This window comes from Callithrix jacchus, chromosome 21 (genome assembly GCF_049354715.1).
Source record: "Callithrix jacchus isolate 240 chromosome 21, calJac240_pri, whole genome shotgun sequence".
Classification (NCBI taxonomy): Eukaryota; Metazoa; Chordata; class Mammalia; order Primates; family Cebidae; genus Callithrix; species Callithrix jacchus.
Window position 1 is genome coordinate 35,088,471 of NC_133522.1, and position 26,177 is coordinate 35,114,647.

Below are 26,177 nucleotides of genomic sequence, written 5' to 3' on the forward strand. Positions count from 1 at the left end.
AATTTTAGAAGCTGAAAGAATTAGGGAAACGAAAATTCAAGTGTTCCCCCCTTAGCCTCCAAATGTAATGTGTTCCAGAAAGGTCACCACCTCGGAGACTCCAAGGCTCAGACCACCACCAGATGCCTACACTTCAGAAGCATTTATATAACTCCATAGTCACAACAGAGGCCAAAAATCCCACTGACAACCAAACCCTCTGTCCGAAGAGACGAAAAAAACCCATTGTTCAGTCGCACGCAGGCGCAGATTTACCAGCGCCAGAGCCGACGGTCAGGGGCTGGAAGGAAGGAAGGGGAGCGCCTAGCCGCTTCCCATAATGCCGCGTTCCGGAAGTTTTTGCTTTCCAGGGGTCACTCTGGCTTCAGCTCCGTCGCTCTCAATTCGCCACCAGAAGGAAGACAGAGCTGGCTGCCCAGCCCAAAGGCCCATGAGGGGATGCAGTTATGGGCTCTGTCGCCGTGGGTGAGTTCTGGGCCCACTGCCTCGCAGTCGTCGCTCGCCTGACTTCCTGCCCTCGGAGAGCCCCTATTTTCCCTCCCAATCTCTTTCTCTTCTTGAAGGCCCCTCTCCTTAAGCGTGTAACCCGGCTACTTTTCGGTACTGCGATCTCATTGGCTGCACGTCCTGTCAGTTCCAGGAGCTGGCAAATGAGATGCCGCTGCTGGCGCTTCTCGACCCCGTGGACCCCGAGCTTCCCCCGTGGGATCGGAGCTGTTAGAAGGGGAGGAGAGGGGAGATGTGGCAGGCGTCGAGCAAGTGGGTGGGTGGCAGGGACTGCCCTATGGGTTGGGTCTGGGTTTGCAGCCGCATTCACACGGTTAGTAGGAAAAGCAGCATCTGTCACCTATCCAATTGAATACACCTAAGAGAGGACTGATCTACGCAAAACTTGAAAGCCACGTTAAGACTTGCTGACAAAGTTTTCCACACGCTTACATTTTTAATGAAACGAGTAGGCGGGGGAGGACTGGGAAGGCAGAGAGAGAGGAGACTTGGAATAATGTGAGAGCTGGCAAGACTAGCTTTGATTTAAATTTTGTGTGGAGTCCTGCGAAGAGTCATTTCAATAAGACGCTAATGTTCATCTGCTGACACTACTTGAAAAGGGTAGTAAGTTTATTGATGTTTTATAGCTGATGGCAGTCACAATAGTCCCTCCTCATGACACATGAGTTGCCTTTAGAGTTGCCAGGAATTTACTGGGGCTCTTCCTACAGCACTGGAGTGACCCCTCTATGTCCTCTGCCAGCAGCAATTAACAATTCGTCTTTCAAGTTTTCTTACGGAGTCTGAGCTGCTGCAATCCTCAAAACAGATTTACTAGTGCTGTGTGTCTTCACTACTGCAGATTTCTGACTTATTTTTCGCCCTTTTCTTTTTCACCAGAACTTGGTTGCTTCATTCTTATGTACCTACCTTTGCACCTTGTAACCATCCTTTATGCCTCAGGTACTATTCTGTTTTTCTGTTTCAATGCAAGAAGTATTTCTTCAGGACCTGCTATGTACTAACATTATGCTAGATATTATAGGCAGTTCCAAAGCTCTGCCTGAATCTATTTATTTTTCTAAGAACTTTAGATTCTGCTTAGAGAAATAACATAAACCGAGATTAAAGATTTAAGAAATACACTGGAATATATGATAAGGGGACAAGATAATTAGAGCACGCCATAAATACTGAGGAAGTTCAGTGGAGAGGTTAATTTAGAGTAAAATGATTAAGGCTTCCTTGAAATGGAGAACTTGGAAGATTGGTAAGATTTGGATAGATAGAATAGTATAGCTAGAAATCAAAGGCACCGAGGCCGGGGGAGGTGGTATGCAAAGTGTTTTGGTGTGGAGTATAAGAGACAGACTTGGCCAGGTGCGGTGGCTCATGCCTGTAATCCCAGCACTTTGGGAGCTAGCGGCAGGTGGTTCACCTAAGGTCAGGAGTTCACACCAGCCTGGCCAAGATGGTGAAACCCCATCTCCACTAAAAATACAAAAATTAGCCAGGCATTGTGGCAGGAGCCTGTAATCCCAGCTACTCGGGAGGCTGAGGCAGGAGAATCACTTGAACCTGGGCGGCAGAGGTTGCAGTGAGCCACTGCACTCAAGCCTGGCCAGCAGAGCAAGACAGTCTCAAAAAAAAAGAGAGAGAGACTTGATTGGCAGGTAAAAAGTGGTGGTCTTGAAATGCAAACATCTGCATTTTTGTTGTAAAATTCTCTAAACTTTTTGTTGTAGAGATAAGAGTGTTGCTTTGTTGCCCAGGCTAATCTTGAACTTCCTGCCTCAAACAGCCCTCCCATCTCGACCTCCCAAAGTGTTGGGATTACAGTCCAGACAGCATCTCCCTTTTAATTCATCCCTGTTACCCTGTGTGATCTTTCACCATTTTTTTTTCCTGAATTTTTAGTGAAATGTCTCTATTTAAAGTGTTGCTATGAAAGTCCAGTGTAAAAATGTTTGTGAAAGGGCTTTGAAGAGCAAAAGCACGATATAATTATAACTTTAGTCAGTTTTTGTTGTTGTCGAGGGATAATAGAGAGTCAGGATTAGCAGAGCATTAGGGCGAAATTTATAAAGGCCTATGAGTGCAGAGTTTAGGGAGTATGGTTTGGGAAGCTGTTAAATGCTTTCAGTCAAGAGAGTGATGGGATAAACATGGCATAACTGGAAGATGAATCTGGTACCACACCGATTAGAACTAGTTGGATTGGAGGCAAGAACTTGGGTGCTATTTTTTGTATTTGTTTCTAAAATCTGTACTTCTAGATTGTTAGGTAGACCTGTATATACTTTGAGCACTTTTCATGTTTTCTAAATTTGAATTGTTGACTAAAAAGGTGAAGATTTTATGTGCAGCTAGATTTGTCATAGCCTTCCAAACTGGTTTTGGCAATAATATAATAATGTAAGTAGTTGACACTGCAGTTATAATCAATTTCCATTTAGCTAATGCCCTTAGGAAATCCTGGCTTGGAAAATGCACAACATTGTATCACTTTTTGTATTTGGCTTTGAAGTTATTTTGCAAATTTTCTAACTCCCTCAGGAGTTTGTTACTAGAATTATTTTTAATTTTTATTAGAGAAATTATCAATTTAATTTGCATAGACTGCAGAGCTAAGAAATGTAGCTTAGAAGGAAAGACAATCAGTTTTCTGTTTAAGAGTGCCACCATTATTTCACATGTATGTAGTGAGGAGTCATCTTCCTACAAGTGTCAAGTTCTGAGACTGCTCAAGATCTGTGTAAGAAGACCAGGGTTCTCTCCTGACCTTTGCATGTATTGAAAACCTCTTAAGCTTGCTGAGAATCAGTTTTCTATGCTGTGAAAACAGGGGAGATAACTGTTCTATATACTTGAATTCTTATTGAAAATTAGTTGATTATATCTGACTGGTCTTTGTAAATTATGAAGTGTGATAGACATGCATAATATATGTGGCTTTTAGTTATATTACTCCTAGAGAAATACTTTTTTCTTTGGTCAAGCTCACTTTATCTTGTTTTCTAGATTGTTATTTTGTGTCAGTAACTAATCCATAAAGTGCCAACATGGGAAAGAAACGGACAAAGGGAAAAACTGTTCCAATCGATGATTCCCCTGAAGCTTTAGGTATATTTGATTGATTGAATCTTTACTGTTCATATCTCTACATGGATATATGTTTTAAAATATGAAAATAGTATAAAAGTGCATATTGTTATATTATCTGCATTTTAATGTAAAGTTTATATCTATATGTCATTTAATAGTCTTCTACTTTCTGTTTTTTTTGAGACTCTCTGACACCCAGATTGGAGTGCAGTGGTGCAATCTCAGCTCACTGCAACCTCTGCCTCCCATGTTCAAATGATTTTCTCCTGCCTTAGCCTCTGAGTACCTGGGATTGCAATCATATCCCACCACAGCCAGCTATTTTTTTTTTTTAAATAGAGATGGGGTTTCCCTATGTTGGCCAGGCTGGTCTTGCTCCTGGCTTCAAGTGATCCTCCTGCCTCAGCCTCCCAAAATGCTGAAATTACATGTGAGAGCCACTGCACTTGACCTTCTCCAACTTTTTTTTTTTTTTAAATTCTGAGATGGAGTCTGGCTCTGTCACCCAGGCTGGAGTGCAATAGCGTGATCTCAGCTCACTGCAACCTCCACCTAGTGGGTTCAAGTGATTCTCCTGCCTCAGCCTCCTGAGTAGCTGGGATTACAGGTGTGCGCCACCATACCCAGCTAATTTTTGAATTTTTAGTAGAGATGGGGTTTCACCATGTTGGCCAGGCTGGTCTTGAATTCCTGACCTCAAGTGATCCACCCGCCTTGGCCTCCCAAAGTGCTGGGATTACAGGCATAAGCCACCATGCCCGGCCTTCAACATTTTTAATGGCATATTATTGCACTGACCAAAGATCACGAATGCATATTTCATAATTTATATAGATAATTTTCTACTGTTACAGATTTAGGTAATCTTTAACTTTTTAGTATTATGAATGGATCAGTAATAACTTTATAGCTAAATCTCTGTGTACATCCAAGTATTTTCCTAATACACATCCTAGAAATATAATTTTTGAATCAGAGGGTATAAAGACTCTTGATTTCATTGATAAATTGCCATTCAGAAATGTTTTACTAATTTACAGGCCCCCTTTCAGCATAATAAAGTGTCCATTTCCCTGAACCTTCATCAGCACTGGTTAGTATCATCTGTAAAAATCTGTGCTGATTTGATAGTTGGAAAGGATACCTTCTTTTTCTAGTTTGTATTTCTTTGACTACTGAGATTTAGTAGTTTTTCCATGTGATCCCATTTGCATTTATATTTCTTTACTTGGTGCAAAATCATTGGACATAAAACTAATTATGCCACTTGAGTAGTTTCTAAACCTCCAGTGTTCCTGAAACAACTCAGGCACTGTACAGTGGTTTGCAAAACTCTTTACTTATCTTGACTGCAACAGCGTTTTTAGCCTCAGGTTCAACTGCTCATTTTTACCCACTGTGTAACTCCATCATCTGGGGAGACAACATGTACTTTTATATGTCTTTCTTCATGGCCGTGGCATTTTCAGATTGCCCTTCGCTCTCTGAGGTTACGGTTTAAAGTGTGAGCTATGAAGTCATAAAGACTTGAGTCTAAATTCTGGCATAGATACTCAGTAGTTATGTGGGCACTAAATCTTAGTTTTCTCATTTGTCATTGGGACTAATAGTGTTTTTTAGGGTGATTATAAGGATTGAATGAGATAATGTATGCAAAATATTTAACAAAGTTTATAGAAAGTATTAATATCAGCAATTTTTATTACTATTATTATCTTCTAGGATTGCACAGATGTTACCTCCCCTGTGAAACTTTTGGTGACTTCAGCCTTCTCTTCTTGTGCTGCTACACCATGTTTTGGAGATACTTATAAATTAATTTATTTAGCTGCCTTTCCTTCCAGAATGTGAGCTGCTCAAAGAGAAGAGCTGTGACTTACTCTATTTTGGGCTCCTGAGCATTTAGCACAGTGCTTTCCCTATAGTAGGTGTATTACTGACTGAATGAAGGACGTTTTCTACAAATCTTTAGAGATAAAAGGAATCATAAATATGAAAACGAGCCTTAATTTAAAGGAAATAGCCAAATAAATGGAAATGAATTTGTAGTAGGGGCAGTGGTGTTTATATTTAGGACTTCGAGAAAGCAAAATTTCACAAATTTGTGTCTTATCTGTTTATTACATATTTATCCCATATTCTTCAAATATCAAACAATTGTAAGTTCAGAATATCAGTTTCTTTATAGAGTGAATTCATTTTTGAAATGTGAGTCAAGGGTACGTTTTAAGAGTAACTGAAGAAAGTCATTTTTGACGTTGTATGTTCCCTTTCTATTTGTTTTAATAGAACCTTTGTGCAGACACATTAGAAAAGGATTGGAACAAGGTAACTTGAAAAAAGCTTTGGTGAATGTGGAATGGAATATTTGCCAAGACTGTAAGACAGACAATAAAGTAAAAGATAAATCTGAAGAAGAAACAGAAGAAAAGCCTTCAGTTTGGCTATGTCTTAAATGTGGCCATCAGGTATGCTTACATTTTAAGATCAATTTGGGATTTTAGAAAACTCTTTGAACTTATTTGAGAAGGTATTACCTGAAAGTACAGTTGCCTGTGCATTTAGACGTTTTAACAAAATACAGATTCTAATTTTTTTGTTCAACATTGGTAAGAATGGCAGAATTTCACGAACCCCTTCCTTGTTTATGATAGATTATGAATTCTCCCCTCTCGGTGAATTTTTATGGCTGTGAGGTTTATGATTATGGTTTTTTTTTTAGGGCTGTGGCAGAAATTCTCAGGAGCAGCATGCCTTGAAGCACTATATGACGCCACGATCTGAACCTCACTGTCTGGTTCTTAGCTTGGACAACTGGAGTGTATGGTGAGTTTCAGTTCCTCTACCTGTTGGGTGGAAATTATTTGAAACATTGCAGAATGGAAGTGTTTGTGTATGTTTAAGAAGAAAGCAATTTAAAATTTTTATAGTATTTTAAAAAATACCATCACTTTCAGAAAGCCAAAGAATATGATGTCATGAGAAGCTTTTACTTGGACATTTGCACAAACACAAAAATTTTAATGTAGAAGACTTAAGAATCTTTACGCCTTTGTTTTTCTTGCTTGTGATATTATAAGGCATATAGTGGAGATAAGGACACTAAGGACAAATTTCAGATAAATAAGAATGTGACAAAATTTTGACTATGAATTTGTATGAAAATAAATGGCTGGCTGGTATGTTATAGATGTTGCATTGTAATATCATTAAAACAGATTTTTATGTCTTAAAAATTATTTTCACAGTGGTCTTCCCTGAATGACATCTTTCAATTGTAAAGGTTGTTACTTTTGTTGGTGTAGTTCTGTATTTTGAAATACATGTAGAAAAATCTTTTGACTTCAGTGTTATAATTAGTACAGTAAAATGTTTGGAGTATTTCATCGCACCACTTACATGTATCCATAATTCTGGCTAATCTTAGTAATAATAAACCAGAGTTAATATGCATAGTCTTCTTCAGGAAAACAGAATTTTTAGTTTCAGTTTCTGTAATAGAATAAGTTGGTGGTTACACACTCTGGATTCCAGGAATTATTATTTATCTCCCTTTTTTAATTGTCAGTTCATCATTTTTCTTCTCTGTGATTTTTTGGGACACAGGTGTTACATATGTGATAATGAGGTCCAGTATTGTAGTTCAAACCAGTTGGGTCAAGTGGTTGATTATGTTAGAAAACAAGCCGGTATTACAACTCCAAAGCCAGGTAAAATAATTTGTTTCTTTAATATACACTAAATGTTGATTTGTGTATCTGCTGATACTCAGGTTTGTTATACTACTTAGCATTATATGCAGCTTAGTAACGTTAATTAGGGCTGATTTCCAACTATGAAACTATTTCTGGTTTAACTATAAGGTATTAGAAGGGATGTGAAAAATGATCTAGTAGATGCGATGAAGGCCATAGACTAAGGTAATAGGCAATAGGCCTGTTCTCATAACCGTGGCAAGGCTTACTATAGACCTGCCTTACACTCTTCTTACTGTAGTACATTTTGCAATAACAGAATTTCAGTTTGTCTGCTGGGATAATATAAAAGTAAAGCATTTGTGATTCCTTCTGGTCAGATATTTCTTAGGTTCTTTCCATGAATAACTAAATTAATTGGTTGACATACAGCATTTGCTTTAAGGATATTCTTTAAGTTTTTATCGTCACAAAAGTCTGTCAGGGCCAGAATTATTTGCTTTTACTGTAGGATTGATTTTTGGCCCACAGAATTTATTAAAAACTTTATTTCATGTTCACGTTCTTTACTTCATTGTTTTATATTCTTTTTTTTTTTTTTGAGGCAGAGTTTTGCTGTTGTTACACAGGCTGGAGTGTAATGGCGCGATCTCGGCTCACCGCAACCTCCGCCTCCTGGGTTCAAGCAATTCTCCTGCCTCAGCCTCCCGAGTAGCTGGGATTACAGGCACGCGCCACCATGCCCAGCTAATTTTTTGTATTTTTAGTAGAGACGGGGTTTCACCATGTTGACCAGGATGGTCTCGATCTCTTGACCTCGTGATCCACCCACCTCCCAAAGTGCTGGGATTACAGGCTTGAGCCACCGCGCCCGGCCTGTTTTATATTCTTAATTTCACAAGATATGTGAATTTTTGTGCAGTAAAAAAGGGAGACTTATACAAAGCATATACTGTTTGGTTTTATTTGTCAAACTAATGCTTACTTGAGGTCTGAGTACTTTGTATTGGTTCTTTTTTTTTTGGATGGCAGTTTACTTGTATTTATTTAAAATCAAATAGGTGGAAAATAATAACTTTAGGTAAAACTCAGAAACTCTAGTACTGTTTCCTAAGTATACTTTTGCATTCAATATGACTGTATTTCACATTTTGCTATATCTTTTCTTCTTCTTTTTTTAAAGCAGAGAAAGATAATGGAAATATTGAGCTTGAAAATAAAAAATTAGAAAAAGAGAGTAAAAATGAACAAGAGAGAGAAAAGAAGGAAAACATGGCTAAAGAAAATCCTTCTCTGAATTCTCCTTCCCAGTTAACCGTGAAAGGACTCAGTAATTTGGGAAACACATGTTTCTTCAATGCAGTTATGCAGGTACATTGTCATTTCTTTCCCTTTTAAAAAAGCTGTCATTTTCCTCATAGAATCTGCTACTTGAGTTTTTGTTTCCCCCTAAGTAATTTATTTCTATGTATTCGATGAAAACTTTTTTTTTGAGACAGGGTCTCACTCTTTCACTTAGGTTGGAGTACATTGGCACCATCTGGGCTCACAGCAGCCTCTGCCTCTTGGGCTCAAGTAATCCTCCTACCTTCGCCTCCAGAGTAGCTGGGACTACAGGCATGCACCACCACTCCTGGCTAGTTTTTGTATTTTTTGTAGAAACAGGGTTTAACCATGTTGCTTCAACTAGTCTTGAACTCCTGGTCTCAAGCAATCCACCCACATTGGCCACCCAAAGTGTTTGGATGGATTACAGGCGTGAGCCACCACACATGGCCAAAGAAAACTTAAGGAAAGTTTTATTGCATGATAGTAACACAGTTAGTAGGCACTGGGGTGCAGTGGGTTTGAAATAAATATTGCTGCTTCCCTCATGGAGCTTGCAGTTGGGTGGCGGAAACACAGGTTAACCTCACACAGAAGCATATATGTAGCTACAAGTGGTGGTAAGAAAATCATGGTGGAGGACTGGGGACAGCTACTTGTGATTGGGTGGCAGGAGAATGCCCTCCGGAGGCAATGAATAAGCCTAGAACTGAAGAAGTTATGACCCAAGTAGAGTAGGGAGAGAAGCATCTGTAATTTTTCATTTCCCTAGTATAGATACAATAGTGATTTCAGTGTTGCTCATGATTTTGTTTTGATAAAATAGACACGAAGTATTTGAGTTGATTTGCCTTTAAATAATTTTTTTTTTTTTCATTCTACATTCTAGAACTTGTCACAAACACCAGTACTGAGAGAACTACTAAAAGAAGTGAAAATGTCTGGAACAATTGTAAAAATTGAACCGCCTGATTTGGCATTAACAGTATGTTCTTTAAACTTTTTCTTATCTGTAACTTTCCTCTCTGAATGTCTGCTTTCTAAATTATTTTAAATAATTAACACTCATTTCCACCATTTTTGTTTGTTTTGTTTTATTTTAGGCTACTAAGTTAAACAGTTTCAGGCAAATAGAAGTTACAAGGACACTTTATGTTTGTTTGCTCTGTGTATGCTTTGTTTTTCTGTGCTCAGATGTTAAGGCTCCTTCCTGGGGACGTGTATGTGTTTGTGAAGCCTTAGGCTTACGTTATTATTTTTAACATCTTAAGGTGACTTAAGAGCTGTGTAACCAAATAAGTACTACTACCTTACCCATATTGATTATTTACATTTTGGTTTGACTCTTTCAGTTCTTAGGAGTAAGTGTTCCAGATAATCTAAAACTAAAATAGTAGAGCTGAATTCTGCATTAGACAGTCTATAACCAACACTTTCTATATTTTTTGATACACATTTTAAACTTTTAAATGGGGCAATTCTGTCAGGAACATTGGCAGTATATGTTAACTAATTACATTTTAGTAAAGTCAGTGATTTCAAAATTTGACTGAAGAAAGTAATTTCTTTTCCCATATTCAGGAACCGTTAGAAATAAACCTTGAGCCCCCAGGCCCTCTTACTTTAGCCATGAGCCAGTTTCTTAATGAGATGCAAGAGACCAAAAAGGGGATTGTGACACCTAAAGAACTCTTTTCTCAGGTCTGTAAAAAGTGAGTATCCACTTTGATCGTGCTTTCAGTGCCTCAGTGAGATGCTGAGAAATAATATTAATAGCATTAAAGTCAACCCTATATATGCAATAAGGCATAGTTTTTTTCATTTGGATTTTAAAATACATTTTATGATAGTTAAATCTCCCAAGCATGTTAATAGACTAAATGGAAATTTGGAGAAACTAGAACTCTCTGAGATTTGGGAAAGGATCCTACGATTTTTTGTAAAAATAGCTTCATATCTTAGTAGAGTGATCATTGCTTTTCTGTCTTTTTGTTTTTCTCTAGAGCAGTGCGGTTTAAAGGCTATCAGCAGCAAGACAGCCAGGAGCTGCTTCGCTATTTATTGGATGGGATGCGAGCAGAAGAACACCAAGTTAGCATGTTATGACCATTGTATTTTATAATCCTATCTTCATACGCTTTCTGTCTCATTTGATATCTTATGAGTTATTAAAACAGTGAAAGCTAGTTATTAAGGCCATCATACTTTTAAGCTTTTTCTTACACCAGCTTTTTCAACTAGTATGTTTTCACCATTATAGTGCGTCCAGAGAATTAGCAATGATTCTCTTTCTCTTCATGGCTTAAGTTCAGTTGATGTTTACAGCATTAATGTTCTTGAAAGATTCTGTTTACTAACCTCTGCGAGGACAGCTGCCAAATACTGGAAAATGTTTCTCCCAAAATAGTTCCCAGGTGCAGCAGACCCTTACTCTTATTCCAAGTCTGATTTAACACTGCTTTTTGAAACTAGGAAGTATTTTCTCTTTGTAAGAGTCAGGGAACATTTGTTGCATTTTAAAATTTTTGTTAATTGCCAGGATATAAAATGAGGTATTTGGGGATATGAATTAGTGAGTACTAATAATAGTGATAATAACTAATAACTAATATTTATTTTGCATTTATTTTATGCCAGTCGCTGTTTTCAGTGTTTTATATTAATTATCTTCCTTCGTTTTCACTAAGTTTCTGTGAGGTGAATACTGTGATTTTTCTTACTCCATAGATTGAGAATCTAGGCTGTAGAGAAAAGTTCAGTACCTAGTGTAAGGTCCCCCAGAAATAATGGAGCTGGGCTGTTGTAAGTACTAGAGTCAGTCCCTGTGGCTCACATAAACATTCTGCTTGTAGGACAAGCTATTTCAGTTTCTTTTCAAAGGAGGTGGGCATGTTCTGAAAAGCTTTGATTTGAAAAGGCTTAAGATCTTGAAATGATAAGGTAATATCTTCATTCAGTAGTTAGTGATTACTTTGCAGGCATAATTCATTTTTAGCTCCTTGAATTAATTTTGCAAATGTGATTTTGGAATTATTTAGTAAATATGGGGAGCTATAGCTTGATCACTTTCTTGACTTGATTACATATTTTCTAAGGAAAATAAAATTTAAAATTTAATAGTATATATATATTCATTTTATTACTTTTAGAGAGTGAGTAAAGGAATACTTAAAGCATTTGGTAATTCTACTGAAAAATTGGATGAAGAACTAAAAAATAAAGTTAAAGGTAATGTCTCACTTTTTGAACTAAAACAATATAGTTGAATTCCTCTGTACCTTAGGACAAGACTGCTGGTACATGTATTTCCAAGTCCACAATTATTAGTGTATAATTTCTCTTTACAACATTGATTAGTAAAAATTATTCAGTACTTCAAAGGTGAACAGTTTTAACCTATGTTGTATTCTTTTTATATATTAAAGATAAAGCTAAGATGAATTACAATTTTACTTTTCAAAAGCTTAAAATTATAATTAACAGTAATACATTAATTATGTTTGTTAGTGTGAGTTCTCGGTAGTTGGTTTATTAATCACGGAGCCAACTTAGTTCTTACTGTGTGGCATGTAAAGATTAGGACCGATCTGCCCAATAGAACTTAGTTTGTTGATGGAACTCTTCTGTATCTTTGCTCTTCCACATAGAAGCAACCAGGCACGTGTGGACCCTGAAATGTGACTGGTGAAACTGAGGAACTGCATTTCAATTTTTATTTAATTGTAATTAAATTTAAATAGCCACAAGTGACTAAGGGCTATTGTATTATAAAGCACAGATTTAAATCAACTCACAGCAACTCTTTGCTTCCTTGGTGCCCTTTAGAGCCTGGCCAGTAATGGAGAGAATTACGCCTGCTGGCATTTTCTGTCATAAAAGTGTGTTTCTGCATAAATTGTCATTTGAATAATGCTTATAGGTTTCACATATTTGGAAAATTGGCTGACCGAGTAGTAAAAAGATTATTTCTGGGAACATAGGGAAATAAAAGGAAGATTTTGTTTGAAACATTTTCCTGAGGTTTTTCTTTTGTTTCTAAAATATGAAAGGAGTTCAGTGTTAGAGTTCACAAAACAAGTTACGTGCATTTTCTCTCCCAGTTTGCTACTGTGGTATCTTTTATCAGTTTTGAATATTAGAATGTTAGAACTGGAACTAAGGAGCTAGACTGTCATTCAGCCTAGTCAGAGCTTTTCATTTTACACCAGTGGAGAGAGAGAGACATAGAAGTCTCGCTGACTTGCACAGTTTACTTCCCACTGACTAGATTTTGGATAAGGACTTCTTTGTCTTATTCATAAAAGGCGATTATGTTCAAGTGTGTTATGCTCATAGGTGGAATATGTAGTACTGACTTCTATTGCATAAAAATCAAATAATGGTGATTATGAATAGAGGAAGAAGTCTGTGGGACAGGAAATTTAAAATAAAATTTTAGAGTTGGGTAAGTAGTGTTAGGTTTTCTTGTTTAATTAATTAAGTAAGGGTAGTTGGTAATTGATACACTTTTTTTCTCTGTAGATTATGAGAAGAAAAAATCAATACCCAGTTTTGTTGACCGCATCTTTGGTGGTGAACTAACTAGTACAATCATGTGTGATCAGTGCAGAACTGTAAGTAGATGCCATGTGTACTGGTTTTATTCACTAATATTCATAGAGTAGTTTATCAGTTGTTTATTTCAAAAACAGAAACATCTACTGTCACAGGCTATCTTTTTAAAGTATTCAAATGCACACGGTTCTCTGTGGGAAATGTCAGCATTCCTTAAATCTTGAAGAAGTTAGTTTAACATTTTATTTTCCCCAACCCAAAGTCCTCAGTGTTGTGCAATTTTTTATTTAAAAATTTTTTAAGCCTTTGTTTATTTTAAAACCTACCCCTACCACCCACTCCACAGGGCAGAGAGGATCTTACTATGTAATATTTAGAGTATTTGCATTTTTACATTTTCTTTTTTGATTGTTTAAGGTCTCCTTGGTTCATGAATCTTTCCTTGATTTGTCCCTCCCAGTTTTAGATGATCAGGTAAGACTATTGAGTTTATTTTATTCAAGTAGATTTTTTTCCCTGTAAGATTTTATGGGGAAGCCTTGTAACTTTTTTTAAGTTTGTGTATTACTAGCCCATGCAGAAATTTTTCTTAATTTGAGTTAGAATAATTTTTAGGATTTGAATAAAGAACAAGGTAACTACTTTTAAAAACGAGGATGAAGAAAAAGATGATGTATTCAGAATTCTGTACAAGTAATTAGTTTGATTGGTTTGCATGCAGGGAAGTATTTTCCTTATATTAAAATCACTACTTGTTTTTGTTATTTAAGACTAACCATGAATCCTTTGCACACCTAAGTTCATAAATGTTAAATAGAGACTATTGTTTCATTTTAGAGCCACGTTAATTTAGTTACTTTTAAGTAGTAGTAGGAAAAGAAGAGATGTTATGAGTACTAGATAAATCATTATTCAACTTCATATGAATGATGAGTCCCTTGGCTTATTACCTGGTAATTGAAGTCTCACCAAACTTTATTTTCTCTTTCTCTGAAACTGTCATGTGCATGCAAAGAACGAAAAGAATAAAAAGAACACACTGTGGTGACATGTATAAATCACTTAGAAAATACATTTGGAAATGGACATTTACAGTGTGACACAGCATGTATCTAGTAAACTTCATTGTATTTCTATTATGCTTGCATGTGAGGTTGCCTTTTTGATGTTTTGTTGGTTTGCTTGTTTTCTCACTATGTGAAGATTGCTTTCTAGTATATGAGATAAATGGATTTTGTCTCATCTATTTTCAAATATTATGGAAAATAAAGCTAGTATGTAATAGAAGTAGAAAAATACTTAAGATAGTACTGATTTTTTTTTTTAATGGTAGCTGTAAAAGTTTGTGTTTGACCCGTGTTGTCTATATTTTAAGAGTGGTAAGAAAAGTGTAAATGATAAAAATCTAAAAAAGACAATGGAGGATGAAGATAAAGATAGCGAGGAAGAAAAAGATAACGACAGTTACATAAAAGAGAGAAATGATATTCCTTCTGGAACAAGTAAGCACTTACAGAAAAAAGCAAAGAAACAAGCCAAAAAGCAAGCCAAGGTGGGTATTTAAGAGGAAAATCATACATTTCTAATTTGATATTTTGAACTATTGAGTTTGTAGTCTGAATGACATTGGTTAGACATGTCTGTTATTTTATATACAGCACTTTCATTTGGCAATTAGAAGCTTTAGCTGATTTTGTATTCTCTGCAGAGAAATTGCTTTGAATATATGTAAAGAAAAGATTGTGCTTCTTTTTTTTTTAAGTCCTACATTGCTTGTAAGAAGTATTTGTAGTAAATTTAGTTAATTAACTTAATTTTTTGAGTTAATATATTGGTACTCACAAATTTAAAAATATATAAAGGTAACAATAAGTCCCCACCCATCCCCCTTTTTTTTTTAATCTGAGAGTCTCACTCTGTCACCCAGGCTGGAGTATACTGGCACAATCTCTGCTCACTGCAGTCTCCATCTCCCAGGTTCAAGCGATTCTCATGCCTTTGCCTCCTGAGCAGTAACAACTGTTACTGTAGCATGCCAACAAGCCTAGCTAATTTTTATATTTTTAGTAGAGACAGGGTTTCACCATGTTGGCCAGGCTGGTCTCAAACTCCTGACCTCAACTGACCCACCCGCCTTGGCCTCCCAAAGTGCTGGGATTACAGGTGTGAACCATCATGCCCAGTTGACCACCACTTTATGACAAAGGTAAACATTTTTGTTTTTTCTTAACATATCCTTCTGGAGTTTCTTTTGGAAAGTATGAGCAAATACAAGTATGTATTCATGGATTTTTCCCCCCTTTCTTACCATAAACACTATTCTGGAGTGTGTTGTTTGTTTGTACTTAAATATTTGGAGTCCTTTCCATTTTAGTATATAAAACTTCTTCATTCTTTTTTTTCTTCTTTATTTGAGACAAGAGTCTTGCTCTGTCACCCAGGTTGGAGTGCAAATGGTGAGATCTCAGCACAACCTCTGCTTCCCAGGTTCAAGTGATTCTCCTGCCTCAGCCTCCTGAGTAGCTGGGATTACAGGCATGAGCCACCACACCTGGCTAATTTTTGTATTTTTAGTAAAGACAGGTTTTGCCATGTTGGTCAGGCTGGTCTTGAATTCCTGACCTCCAGTAATCTGCCCACCTCATCCTCCCAGAGTGCTGGGATTACAGATGTGAGCCACTGTACCTGGCCCACCTTCCTGCCCCCGCTTTCCCTCCCTCCCTCCCTCCCTCCCTCCCTTCCTTCCTTCTTTCCCTCCTTCCTTCCTCCCTTCCTTCCTTCCTTCCTTCCTTCCTTCCTTCCTTCCTTCCTTCCTTCCTTCCTTCCTTCCTTCCTTCCTTCCCTCCTTCCCTCCTTCCTTCCTTCCCTCCTTCCCTGTTTTATGGATGTACCATAGTTCATTTAACCATTTCTCTATTGGTTTAGGTTGTTTCTAGTCTTTTGCTATAATGGTCAATGCTCTAGTGAATAACCCTATACATATGTTATCTGCAGGGTAAATTTTGAGAAGAAGGATTGCATTTGTAGTTTCGGTTGATACTACCTAATTGCCCTTCACAAAGGTTTTTCCTGATCCTTGACAGCTGTGTGTTAATCAAACTTCCAGATTTGGGTTGGTGTGTTAGATGGAAAATATTATTTCAGTGCAGTTTTATTTTGTATTTATTTTAATATAAATGAGATAAAGCATATTTTTATGTTTCATAGCCATTTGTGTTTCATTTTCTTTGAAGTTTTTGCTTATATTTTCTCATTTTTTATTCACGTGTTTCTCTGTTTTCTATGGAAACACATCAGAAAATATTTGGGTCCCATCCTCTATGCTGCCCTTCATTCTTCTGGTATTAAAGTGTAGCCTCACAGGGGCTCTTCTTTCATTTACAACCACCAGAAATGCTAACCCCTTTGGGTTTCTAGGCATTTTAGTAACAGGAATCTTGATTAAATGCCTTCCTTTCCTCTCTATTTACAAGTAGGTTGCAAGTGATAAGAGTGCTTTAAAAATAAAAGGGTAAAAGTTCTTTACTTTCTCCTGTATATGCAGCTGGCTACCTTGCTTCTTTGCTAACTTCGGGCCATTATTTTCCCAGAATACTTTTGTCTATTCCTCTGATGAAAGCAGTCCTATACTATTGCATCCTTGAGTTTTCTTTCAGTTTGTTTTTTTTATCTGAGTGAAACCTTGACCCAATAATTATAACTCCTGTGGATACATTTCTTTCTGTTTTGTGTGTAGTCAGAGCCACCATATAATTTAACATGGCTGCCTGGGTTTAACAATCTTAGTACTCTGCCTGGATTACTTCTCTTAGCACAGAGACCATGTCTTGGATATTTTCATTTCTGCAATAGGATGATTTTTTGATGATTGGTGATGGTTTGTTCCTGATTTCATTTAAATAACTTTTTCTTTCTTTCTTTTTTTGGAACAGAGTCACTCTGTTGCCCAGGCTGGAGGGCAGTGGTGTGGACTCGGCCTACTGCAATTCCCACCTCTCATGTTCAAGAGATTCTCCTGCCTCAGCCACCCAAGTAGCTGGGACTACAGGTGTGCACCACCCACGTGTGCCTTACAGGCATGCCTGGCTAATTTTTTTGTATTTTTAGTAGAGATGGGGGGTTTTACCATGTTGGCCAGGCTGGTCTGAAACTCCTGACTCAAGTGAGACACCTGCCTCACCCTCCCGAAGAGCTGGGATTATAGGTGTGAGACACCACACCTGACCTAAATAACTTCTCTTCATTATTTATATATTTATTTTTTGAGACAGAGTCTTGCCCTGCTACCCAGGCTGGAGTATAGTGTGCATGATCATAGCTCATGGTAACCTTGAACTCCTGGGCTTAAGTGATCCTCTTGCCTCAGCTTCCTGAGTAGCTGGCACTACAGGTGCACACCAGCGTGCCCAGCTAGTTTTTATTTTTTTTAGAGATGGGTCTTGGTATGTTGCCTAGGCTTGTCTCAGATTCCTCAAGTGATCGTGCTTTGGCCTTCCATAGTTCTGGGAAGCCACCATGCCCAACCAGTTTCTTCATAATTTATTTGATCCTTGACAGTAAAGGAACTTTTAGGATCAGATTGGGAGAGTGAACTCTTTTTTATGAAATTATTTTTGATTAACAAGCAACGAAACTGGGTATAGTACATGTGTATGTTTTCTCTTTCTTCCTGTCTCTCTTCCTCCTCTTCTCCCTCCCGCTTTTTTTTTCTTTCGTAATATCTTATACTTTTTACCCAGAACCAACGAAGACAACAAAAAATTCAAGGAAAAGTTCTTCATTTAAGTGATATTTGTACTATTGACCATCCTGAAGATAGTGAATATGAAGCTGAAATGTCACTTCAAGGAGAAGTAGATATTAAATCCAGCCATATTTCACAAGAGGATGTTATGCATAAAGAAAACTGTGTCAACCAGAAAGATTTGAATGGCCAAGAAAAAATGATAGAAAGTGTAACTGACAATCAAAAATCCACGGAGGAAGTTGATATGAAAAATATCAACATGGATAATGATCTGGAGGTTTTGTCATCTTCTCCCACTGAATGTAATAGAAATTTAAATGGTGCCTACCTGAAGGAAGGGACCAATGGAGAAATGGACATTTCCAGTGGTTTCAAAAACCTGAATTTGAATGCTGCTCTTCATCCTGATGAAATAAATATAGAGATTCTGAATGATAGTCATACTTCTGGAACAAAGGTGTATGAGGTTGTGAATGAAGATCCAGAAACTGCTTTCTGTACTCTTGCAAACAGGGAAGTTTTCAGTACTGACGAGTGTTCAATTCAGCATTGTTTGTATCAGTTCACTCGTAATGAGAAACTCCGAGATGCGAATAAACTGCTTTGTGAAGTATGTACACGGAGACAGTGTAATGGACCAAAGGCAAATATAAAAGGTATTTTAATACTCTCATTGTAAGTAAAATTAATGTTCAGGGGCACATTTTGCATTGCATAGGCACAGTACTCCTGTTGTGATTGTATCTGGATTTGGACGGCATGAATAACTGACCTCTTCTGTGTAAATATTTTAATAGAAGGATGGAAGAAGTAGGACTTTATTGAAGTGGCTAGTACTCTGTGACATCCCAGCAGCAGTTAAATGGTACAGTTTTCTCCTTCACACCTCTCCCTGTGGGTAAATTATCCCATTAGAATGGAATCACCACAGCATCCTGACACATAGTGGCTGTTTTTTCCCACCCTTATCTCCTTTGTACCCAGGATGCCAGACTACTTTATCAGTGTACTAATGTGACACGCCCAGTGCAAGGCATGGGGATGACAGTGCTTTCTTACAGTCTTCCTCAAATGGGAAACAGGAAGATGCTGAAAATTTCTCCCATCTCCCTACTGCCCTTTTTTTTTTTTTTTAGTTTGAGTAAATGGGATGTGGAGGGCCAGGGATTCCTAAGGATTTTTACTAAAATTGTTGAAATGTTTTAAAATTCTAAGTAAACTTTTATTTATGTACCTGTAGAGACAAAAAGTAAGCCTGTTTTTGTGTGTGTGTGTGTGTGTGTGTGTGTGTTTGTGTGTGTATCAGCTCAGAGACCATACAAAAACAGGCTTACTTTTTGTCTATATGTGTATATATATATATGTACTATATCTTATGCATAAATATATGTTACTTATATATGATATATATGTATCTGCTCAGAGACCATACAAAAACAGACTTACTTTTGGATGTGTGTGTATATATATATATACACACACACATATATATATATCAGCGCAGAGACCACACACATACACACACACACACACAAATACATACATATATATTTTTGAGACAGAGTTGTGCCCTGTCTCCCAGGCTAAGGTGCATTGACCAATCTCAGCTCACTGAAATCTCTTGGGTTCAAGCGATTCTCCTACTTAAGCTACCCAAGTAGCTAGGATGACAGGCGCCCGCCACCATGCCTGGCTAATTTTTGTATTTTTAGTAGAGTTGGGGTTTTGCCATGTTGGCCGGCCTGATCTTGAACTCCTAACCTCAAGTGATTCACCTGCCTAGGCCTCCCAGAGTGTTGGGATTACAGGCATGAGCCATCATGCCCAACCTAAAAAATATTTTTTATAGATGAACATTTGCAAATGATTTGATGATGGAGTATACTAACCTTTGAACCTCATTAACCAAAATAATGTCTCTCCACAGTGATTCCATTTTTCTCTTTAAAAGATTATAAGCACTTTGAGTTATTACAGTATTTTGATTTCATCACTAAGAATTTATGGAAATTTTTATCTCATATGTAAGTACCTATAAAATATCTTTGATTTTGCCTCCTAGTCCACAGATTCTACAATATTCGTTATCTGGTCTTTCATAGAAAAAGTTTACTGATCCTTGCTTTAGATGTTTGAAGTGATTTTATAGGAAATAGAATGTTGCAGGGATCTGAAATGATTTTCACACTGCTAAAAATTTCTTCCTTTCTTTAGGTGAAAGGAAGCATGTTTACACCAATGCCAAAAAGCAGATGCTAATTTCTCTTGCTCCTCCTGTTCTTACTCTTCATTTAAAGAGATTTCAGCAGGTAATCCTTGTTACCCAAAATTTGTTTTAAATATGTAACACCTACTTCATTATTACCTACTTTATTATTTACTGTCTCAACATATTACTATGTTTCTTTGTTTTTTTTTTTTGTTTGTTTGTTTCTTAGGTCTAATGTCAATGAAGTAGGAAAGAAAAAAAATACGTGCTAGGCAGAGATGCATGTGAAAGTGGAGGCACAGTCTCCTCAGATTTCCTAGAACTCATGTTCATGTTCCTTTTTTTTAACGTGAAATAAAGTAAGGCATCTTTTATTTGACGTTAAAAAAAGAAAAAGATTGATGTATTACATATATCTCATGCTTTTGAATATGAGTGATTTTTTCTTCTGTTTTGTGTCTGTTGTCTTGTTTTTACTGACCCTTGTTAAGAAGACATTGCTGCATTGGATTGTCATCATTTTAGTGGAAAATGATGGAAAGTTTTCCATCTTTTCTGGAAAACTTTTGCTATAAGCAGTATAACTTCCTAACTGTGTTCCAAATTCCAAAAGTACCTTCAGCATCTTCAGAACATTTTTCCTATTGTGGTTGATATGGGCTTGACTGATTGGGTTGGCCTTAATAACAATTCACTAAGCTTGGTTCCAGCATGAGGCTGAGTGTGTGTGTTTCACAGAAAAGTATTATGCTATTGTTGAGTTTTAAGCACTTGGAACTTCTGGTCTAATCTGGCATTTCTGGCTGGCTGAAGCAGAAACTTTGAGAATTTTCTCATGAGAACAGCTTTTTGCTTCTTCTTTTTGAGACAGTCTTGTTCTGCCACCCAGGCTGGTATGCAATGACATGATCATGCCTCACTGAAGCTTTGACCTCCTCTCTCAAGCGATCCTCCCACCTCAGCTTCAGTAGCAGCTGGGACTGTAGGTGGCTACCACCATGCCCAGCTAATTTTTTAACTTTTTTGTAGGGACAGAGTCTCACTGTGTTGCTCAGGCTGGTCTCGAATGCTTGGGCTCGAGTGATCCCCCTGTGTCAGCGTGCCGAAGGGCGGGGAATATAGGCATGTGCCATCATGCCCAGCTGGGAATAGCTTTCTTAATGTGTTGGTGTATGTTCTTTGTGGTGATACATGTGTACTTAGCAAATATAGACCAACTTGGAATCAGTTGGTAATTAGGAAGAATTGAGCCTCCAAAGAAAATTGAACTAGGGCTTGATATTGATACTCTTTTGGACGTCGGAGGGGACTTCAGTTTACTTAACCTGTATTGCTTTTCCAGGAAAAGAACTCAATCTGTTATGCTTCTTTTTTAGGCTGGTTTTAACCTACGCAAAGTTAACAAACACATAAAGTTTCCTGAAATTTTAGATTTGGCTCCTTTTTGCACCCTTAAATGTAAGGTAAGTGAAAGTGGTCTTTTTCGGGAAAGTCCTTTACAGTCAAATCATAGCTTACTTACCTTAATGCTTCAGAAGCATCACATTTAAGTATGAAGTTGATAACAATCACTGGGTAGAGTGGGTCTTTGACCATTGTAGCTTTAAAATTTAAAGATCAGTGATGAATCATTTTAAAGATTGGGTTGTTATTTCATTTCAATGTTTAGAATCCCCTTTATTATGGCACACATTGTCTTGTGACCTGAGGGCATAAAACTAAAAGTAGCAGATCTATGAATGAATAATCTTAGTTTAATATGGTTGAATGTTAAGGCTTGTGAACATAGATCGGGGTGGTATACACTTAATCCAGCATATTGGTGGTTTAGGAATGGCTCTGTAAAGTAAACCATGCTTCAGGTATATTTAAAGAAGGAGTAAAAGTATGATGAATCAAGATGAAATGAGTTTTGCAGGCAGAAAGAACAGCAGGAGTAAAGGGAGCAGTGGAAAATAGGATGTTGAGTGCCAGAGACTGGTAATGTATGTAGTTCTAGAACTTACAGTACAAAGTGTAGAAGAGTTGAGAAATGAAGCCAGAGAAGTGAGATAGGAATGAAGTTTTGGAGGATTCTCATGGTGAGGAATTTGGACTTCATTAGGTATACAATGGGGAGCCCTGAAGAGTTTAAAGCATTGGGGTGGCATGGTCAGATCTGCATATGACATAAGCTACTTGTTGAAGTATGGATGCTGGGTTTTAGGAGGGAAAGACTAGAGGTAGGGAAATTAGTTAAGAGGCTGTTCCATTAATTCAGCCAGTAGTCGATGAGGGCTTAAAGTTGGGCAGAAGATGGGGAGATAGAAGGAGTATTTCAAGAGGTAGAATTAACCAGACTTAATGGTTGATTGGCACTGGAAGGTGAGGCAGAGGACTTTATAAGTGGATGCTGAGGGTGGCAGAGAAGGGCTTGAAGATGACTCCTGAGGCCTGGCTTACAGATGGGAGTACTATAAATTGAGGTAGGAAACATAGGGAGAAAGCAGGTAGAGCAAGGATAATGACTTCAGTTTTAGATACATTTGAGTGTCAGATATCTTTGAGACAGTCTTAGATACATATGCGTGTCCAATATATTTTAGAAAATGTGCTTAGTCTAGAAAACATTTGTGTATATACATACCTGAGACCTACAACAGAGAGGTTAGGATTGGCCCAGGGCAAAGGTTTAGAATCAGTACATATGTGGTGGTTTAAACTATGAGAAGATGGGATCCCTTTTATGTAGAGTCTGAAGAGAGAGAGAAGAGATGGCCAATGACAGGACCCTCCAAAGTATCTGAGTGGAAGAGGCAGGGGTAGAAAGTGAGGATACCACAAAGGATCTCAAAGAATCTCCATGTTAAAGAAGATTTTGGGGCCAGGCGTGGTGGCACACTCATGTAATGCTAGCACTTTGGGAGGCCAAGGTGGGTGGATCACTTGAGGTCAGGAGTTTAAGACCAGTCTGGCTAACATGGTGAAACTCTGTCTCTACTGAAAATACAAAAATTACCTGGGTGTGGCATCACATGCCTGTAGTCCTAGCTACTGAGGAGGCTGAGGCAGGAGAATTGCTTGAACCTGGGAGGTGGAGGTTGCAGTGAGCTGAGATCACACCACTGTACTGCAACCTGAGCAACAGCAAGAAACTGCCTCAAAAAAAAAAAAAAGTCTGGGCTAGTTGCTGTGAAGGGCATAATGGAAGAGGCAGCTAAGGACAATGTATAAGATTATAGTTTACATTGAGGACTGTGACAAGGTGCATGATCATATATTATACTTTTGTTTCTTGGCAGTAGCAGCTGTCTGGGTTTGGGGCACAGTGGGTACATTATAGGATTCAGGGTGAGGTTTTGTGATGAATTGGATATAGTGGCAAAGTTGGTGGTGAGTACTGAGAAGAATTATTTGTAAGTGATACATGTCGTTGAAGTTCTCAAACTTTAATGTGTATATGTGAATCAGACCTACAAATTTTGATGCTGTAGATCTGGCATGGGATCGAAAATTCCGCATCTTTAATGTAAACTCTCAGGTGATGCTGATGCTGGCTGTTCATTGACCACATTTTGAATAGCGATGGTCTAGGCTGCATATGGTAATTGTATTAGTCCGTTTTCATGCTGCTAATAAAGATATACTCAGGACTGGGCAATTTACAAAAGAAAGAGGTTTATTGGACTTACAGTTCTGCATGGCTGGAGAGGCCTTACAATCAGGGCAGAAGGCAAGGAGGAGCAAGTCACATCTTATATGGATGGTAGCAGGCAAAGCAAGAGCATGTGCAGGGACACTCCTCTTTATCAAACTGTCAGATCTTGTGAGGCTTATTCACTATCATGAGAGCAGCATGGGAAACACCCGCCTCCATGATTCAGTTACCTCCCAATGGGTCTTCCCACAACACCTGGGAGTTGTGGGAGCTTCAATTCAAGATGAGATTTGGGTTGGGACACAGCCAAACTGTATCCGGAATGAAGTGAAAAGTCTTCATAGGCCAGGAGAATGAGTGTCGGATATCCTTTCTAGGTTAGAGTACAGAACAGGTGAGATGAAAGTTGAATAAATAGAAGACTTTTGGACTAAGATGAAAAGTAAGATTTACATCCCTTGAGCTCAGGAGTTTGAGACCAGCCTGGGCAACATAGTGAAACCCTGTCTCTACAAAAAATTAAAATTAGTGGTGTTGCTGTGTGCCTGTAGTCCCAGCTATTCCAGAGGCTGAGGCAGAGGTTGCAGTGAGCCGAGATCACGCCACTGCACTCCAGCAGTGGGAGACAAGAGTGAGACCCTGCCTCAAAAAAAAAAAAATTGTATGAACAGTTCTGAGTGATGACAACTGCAGAATCTAGTCCTGATTGTGGCTGGCTAAAATGGAATGGCATTTAAAATCCTGTGAGGATCATAGATGGACAGAGAAGTACTAAGTTATTCAGTGAATATTGAGGCACAGATTTGGGAAGCTGAGACTGGAGAAAGTACTACTGAAGAGCAGGGATGCCTGTTAAGAACTTTTTACATGTGAGCACAAATAGTTGTCTGCAAAATGGCTCCTGGCCCAGAGAATGCCTGTTTCTGTTGGCAGTCCTGGAGTCCTAAAAGAATAAGCAGCTTCCACTTTCTGGTGGGGAAAGGGAACACTTGAGAGGTATAGTGTGCCTCTCACCAACTTCCTTGGGAACATTTAAAAATATAAGGGGTAATTTTTGGCACAACCTAGAATACCGTCTGTTTAGGGGTTAAATTTTCAACAGGGGATTCAGGGTTGTTAATAGCTAAGGTTGTTAAGATATTCTGGAATTATCCTCAGGCTCCTAAAGAAACTGGTAAGTAGAATTCAGTTATTTGGTACCTGAGCCAGGTAACTGATTGCATCAAGTGGCCTATGGCTTTTCTAGCAGGGGAACAATGGTAACTTTATAATAAAAATAGAAGTGTCTCAAGCTGAGAAGAAGTAGGGAGAAAATAGTAGACTCATGAATGATTTCTGCTCATGAATGATTTCCTCTCAAAAGTAATGGTTAAAGACCCTTTGCATAGTATAAACTTGTCTTGCCAATGACATCTGTGTAAATGGAACTAGAACTAACTTTTGGATTCTACTCATTTTTAAAGAATGTTGCAGAAGAAAATACAAGGGTACTATATTCCTTATATGGAGTTGTGGAACACAGTGGTACTATGAGGTCGGGGCATTACACTGCGTATGCCAAGGCAAGAACTGCAAATAGTCATCTCTCTAATCTTGTTCTTCACGGTGATATTCCACAAGGTAAGTAAGATGTCTTGGAAAAATCAGGCACTCAGCAGATTATGGTATAACCAAAAAGTAATCAACTTGAATCTTTCCATTTATGTTTGATTTCCTTTTGACAGATTTTGAAATGGAATCAAAAGGGCAGTGGTTTCACATCAGTGACACACACGTGCAAGCTGTGCCTACAAGTAAAGTACTAAATTCACAAGCATACCTCCTATTTTATGAGAGAATATTCTAATATCAAAGTGCTTTCTCTGGAAACACGTTATGGCTTTTATAATGGCTGAAATAACAAAGTATAAAGACTAAAATCATGTCGACCTAACATTAAATACATGCCAGAAGAAATCATGTTTATTTAAATATTGAAGGGAAAAATACCTAAAAACTTAGAATGGTTTTGTATTGTTATGGTGGTTTTTATTCCTACTTTGTTTCTGGAAAGGAAACAAATCCTGAATTACTTAAGTCTTCTGTGTTTAATGTCTGGGCAATAGACCACATCAATAAACTGACTTACTCCAAACTTTGTTTTATTGCTGAGATTTCAGCTTCTATTGACTTATCCTGCTAGGTAACACTTTAAAAAATGTTTCATCAGACTGGCAAATGAAGCTTCATTACAAGTGTGTTAATTTTACAAGCATAGAGGTTGGCAGAAGAATGGGAGAAATGTTTGTTTATAATCCTTAAGCCATAGTGTGCAAAAGCTGGGGTATGTAAGGCCTTACTTTGTATTTCCTCTGTGCCAGTGGTCAACTGACCTAGGACAGATACAAGACAAACCAATCGCACTCCTAGGAGTAT

The 26,177-nt window shown here is 37.8% G+C and overlaps 1 protein-coding gene across 6 annotated transcripts; it reads left to right on the forward strand.

Moving 5' to 3' along the window:
• Positions 1 to 348: 348 nt before the first annotated feature.
• On the forward strand, positions 349 to 25,896 carry USP16 (ubiquitin specific peptidase 16). 6 transcript variants are annotated; one of them, XM_008986539.5, is made up of 19 exons: positions 349 to 465; positions 1,390 to 1,452; positions 3,511 to 3,612; positions 5,884 to 6,062; positions 6,317 to 6,420; positions 7,201 to 7,304; positions 8,473 to 8,660; positions 9,505 to 9,600; positions 10,197 to 10,327; positions 10,619 to 10,706; positions 11,765 to 11,843; positions 13,137 to 13,228; positions 13,587 to 13,643; positions 14,545 to 14,721; positions 17,909 to 18,572; positions 20,131 to 20,225; positions 21,502 to 21,588; positions 25,226 to 25,382; positions 25,487 to 25,896. In XM_008986539.5, the coding sequence occupies exons 3-19, from the start codon at positions 3,552 to 3,554 to the stop codon at positions 25,606 to 25,608; spliced, it is 2,481 nt and encodes an 826-aa protein (XP_008984787.4). In that variant the 5' UTR covers positions 349 to 465; positions 1,390 to 1,452; positions 3,511 to 3,551; the 3' UTR covers positions 25,609 to 25,896. The 6 variants fall into 6 exon arrangements, with proteins under 6 accessions (XP_008984787.4, XP_035139024.3, XP_002761381.4 ...); XM_035283133.3 differs by having other exon boundaries at positions 8,476 to 8,660; XM_002761335.6 differs by lacking the exon at positions 1,390 to 1,452.
• Positions 25,897 to 26,177: the final 281 nt, after the last annotated feature.

Bases quoted from the DNA above. Each gene is read 5' to 3' on its own strand.
- USP16 (XM_008986539.5), top strand. From the start codon at position 3,552: ATGGGAAAGAAACGGACAAAGGGAAAAACTGTTCCAATCGATGATTCC. The intron at 8,661-9,504 runs GTACATTGTCAT...TCTACATTCTAG, and splicing joins TCTTCAATGCAGTTATGCAG to AACTTGTCACAAACACCAGT. The intron at 11,844-13,136 runs GTAATGTCTCAC...TTTTCTCTGTAG, and splicing joins ACTAAAAAATAAAGTTAAAG to ATTATGAGAAGAAAAAATCA.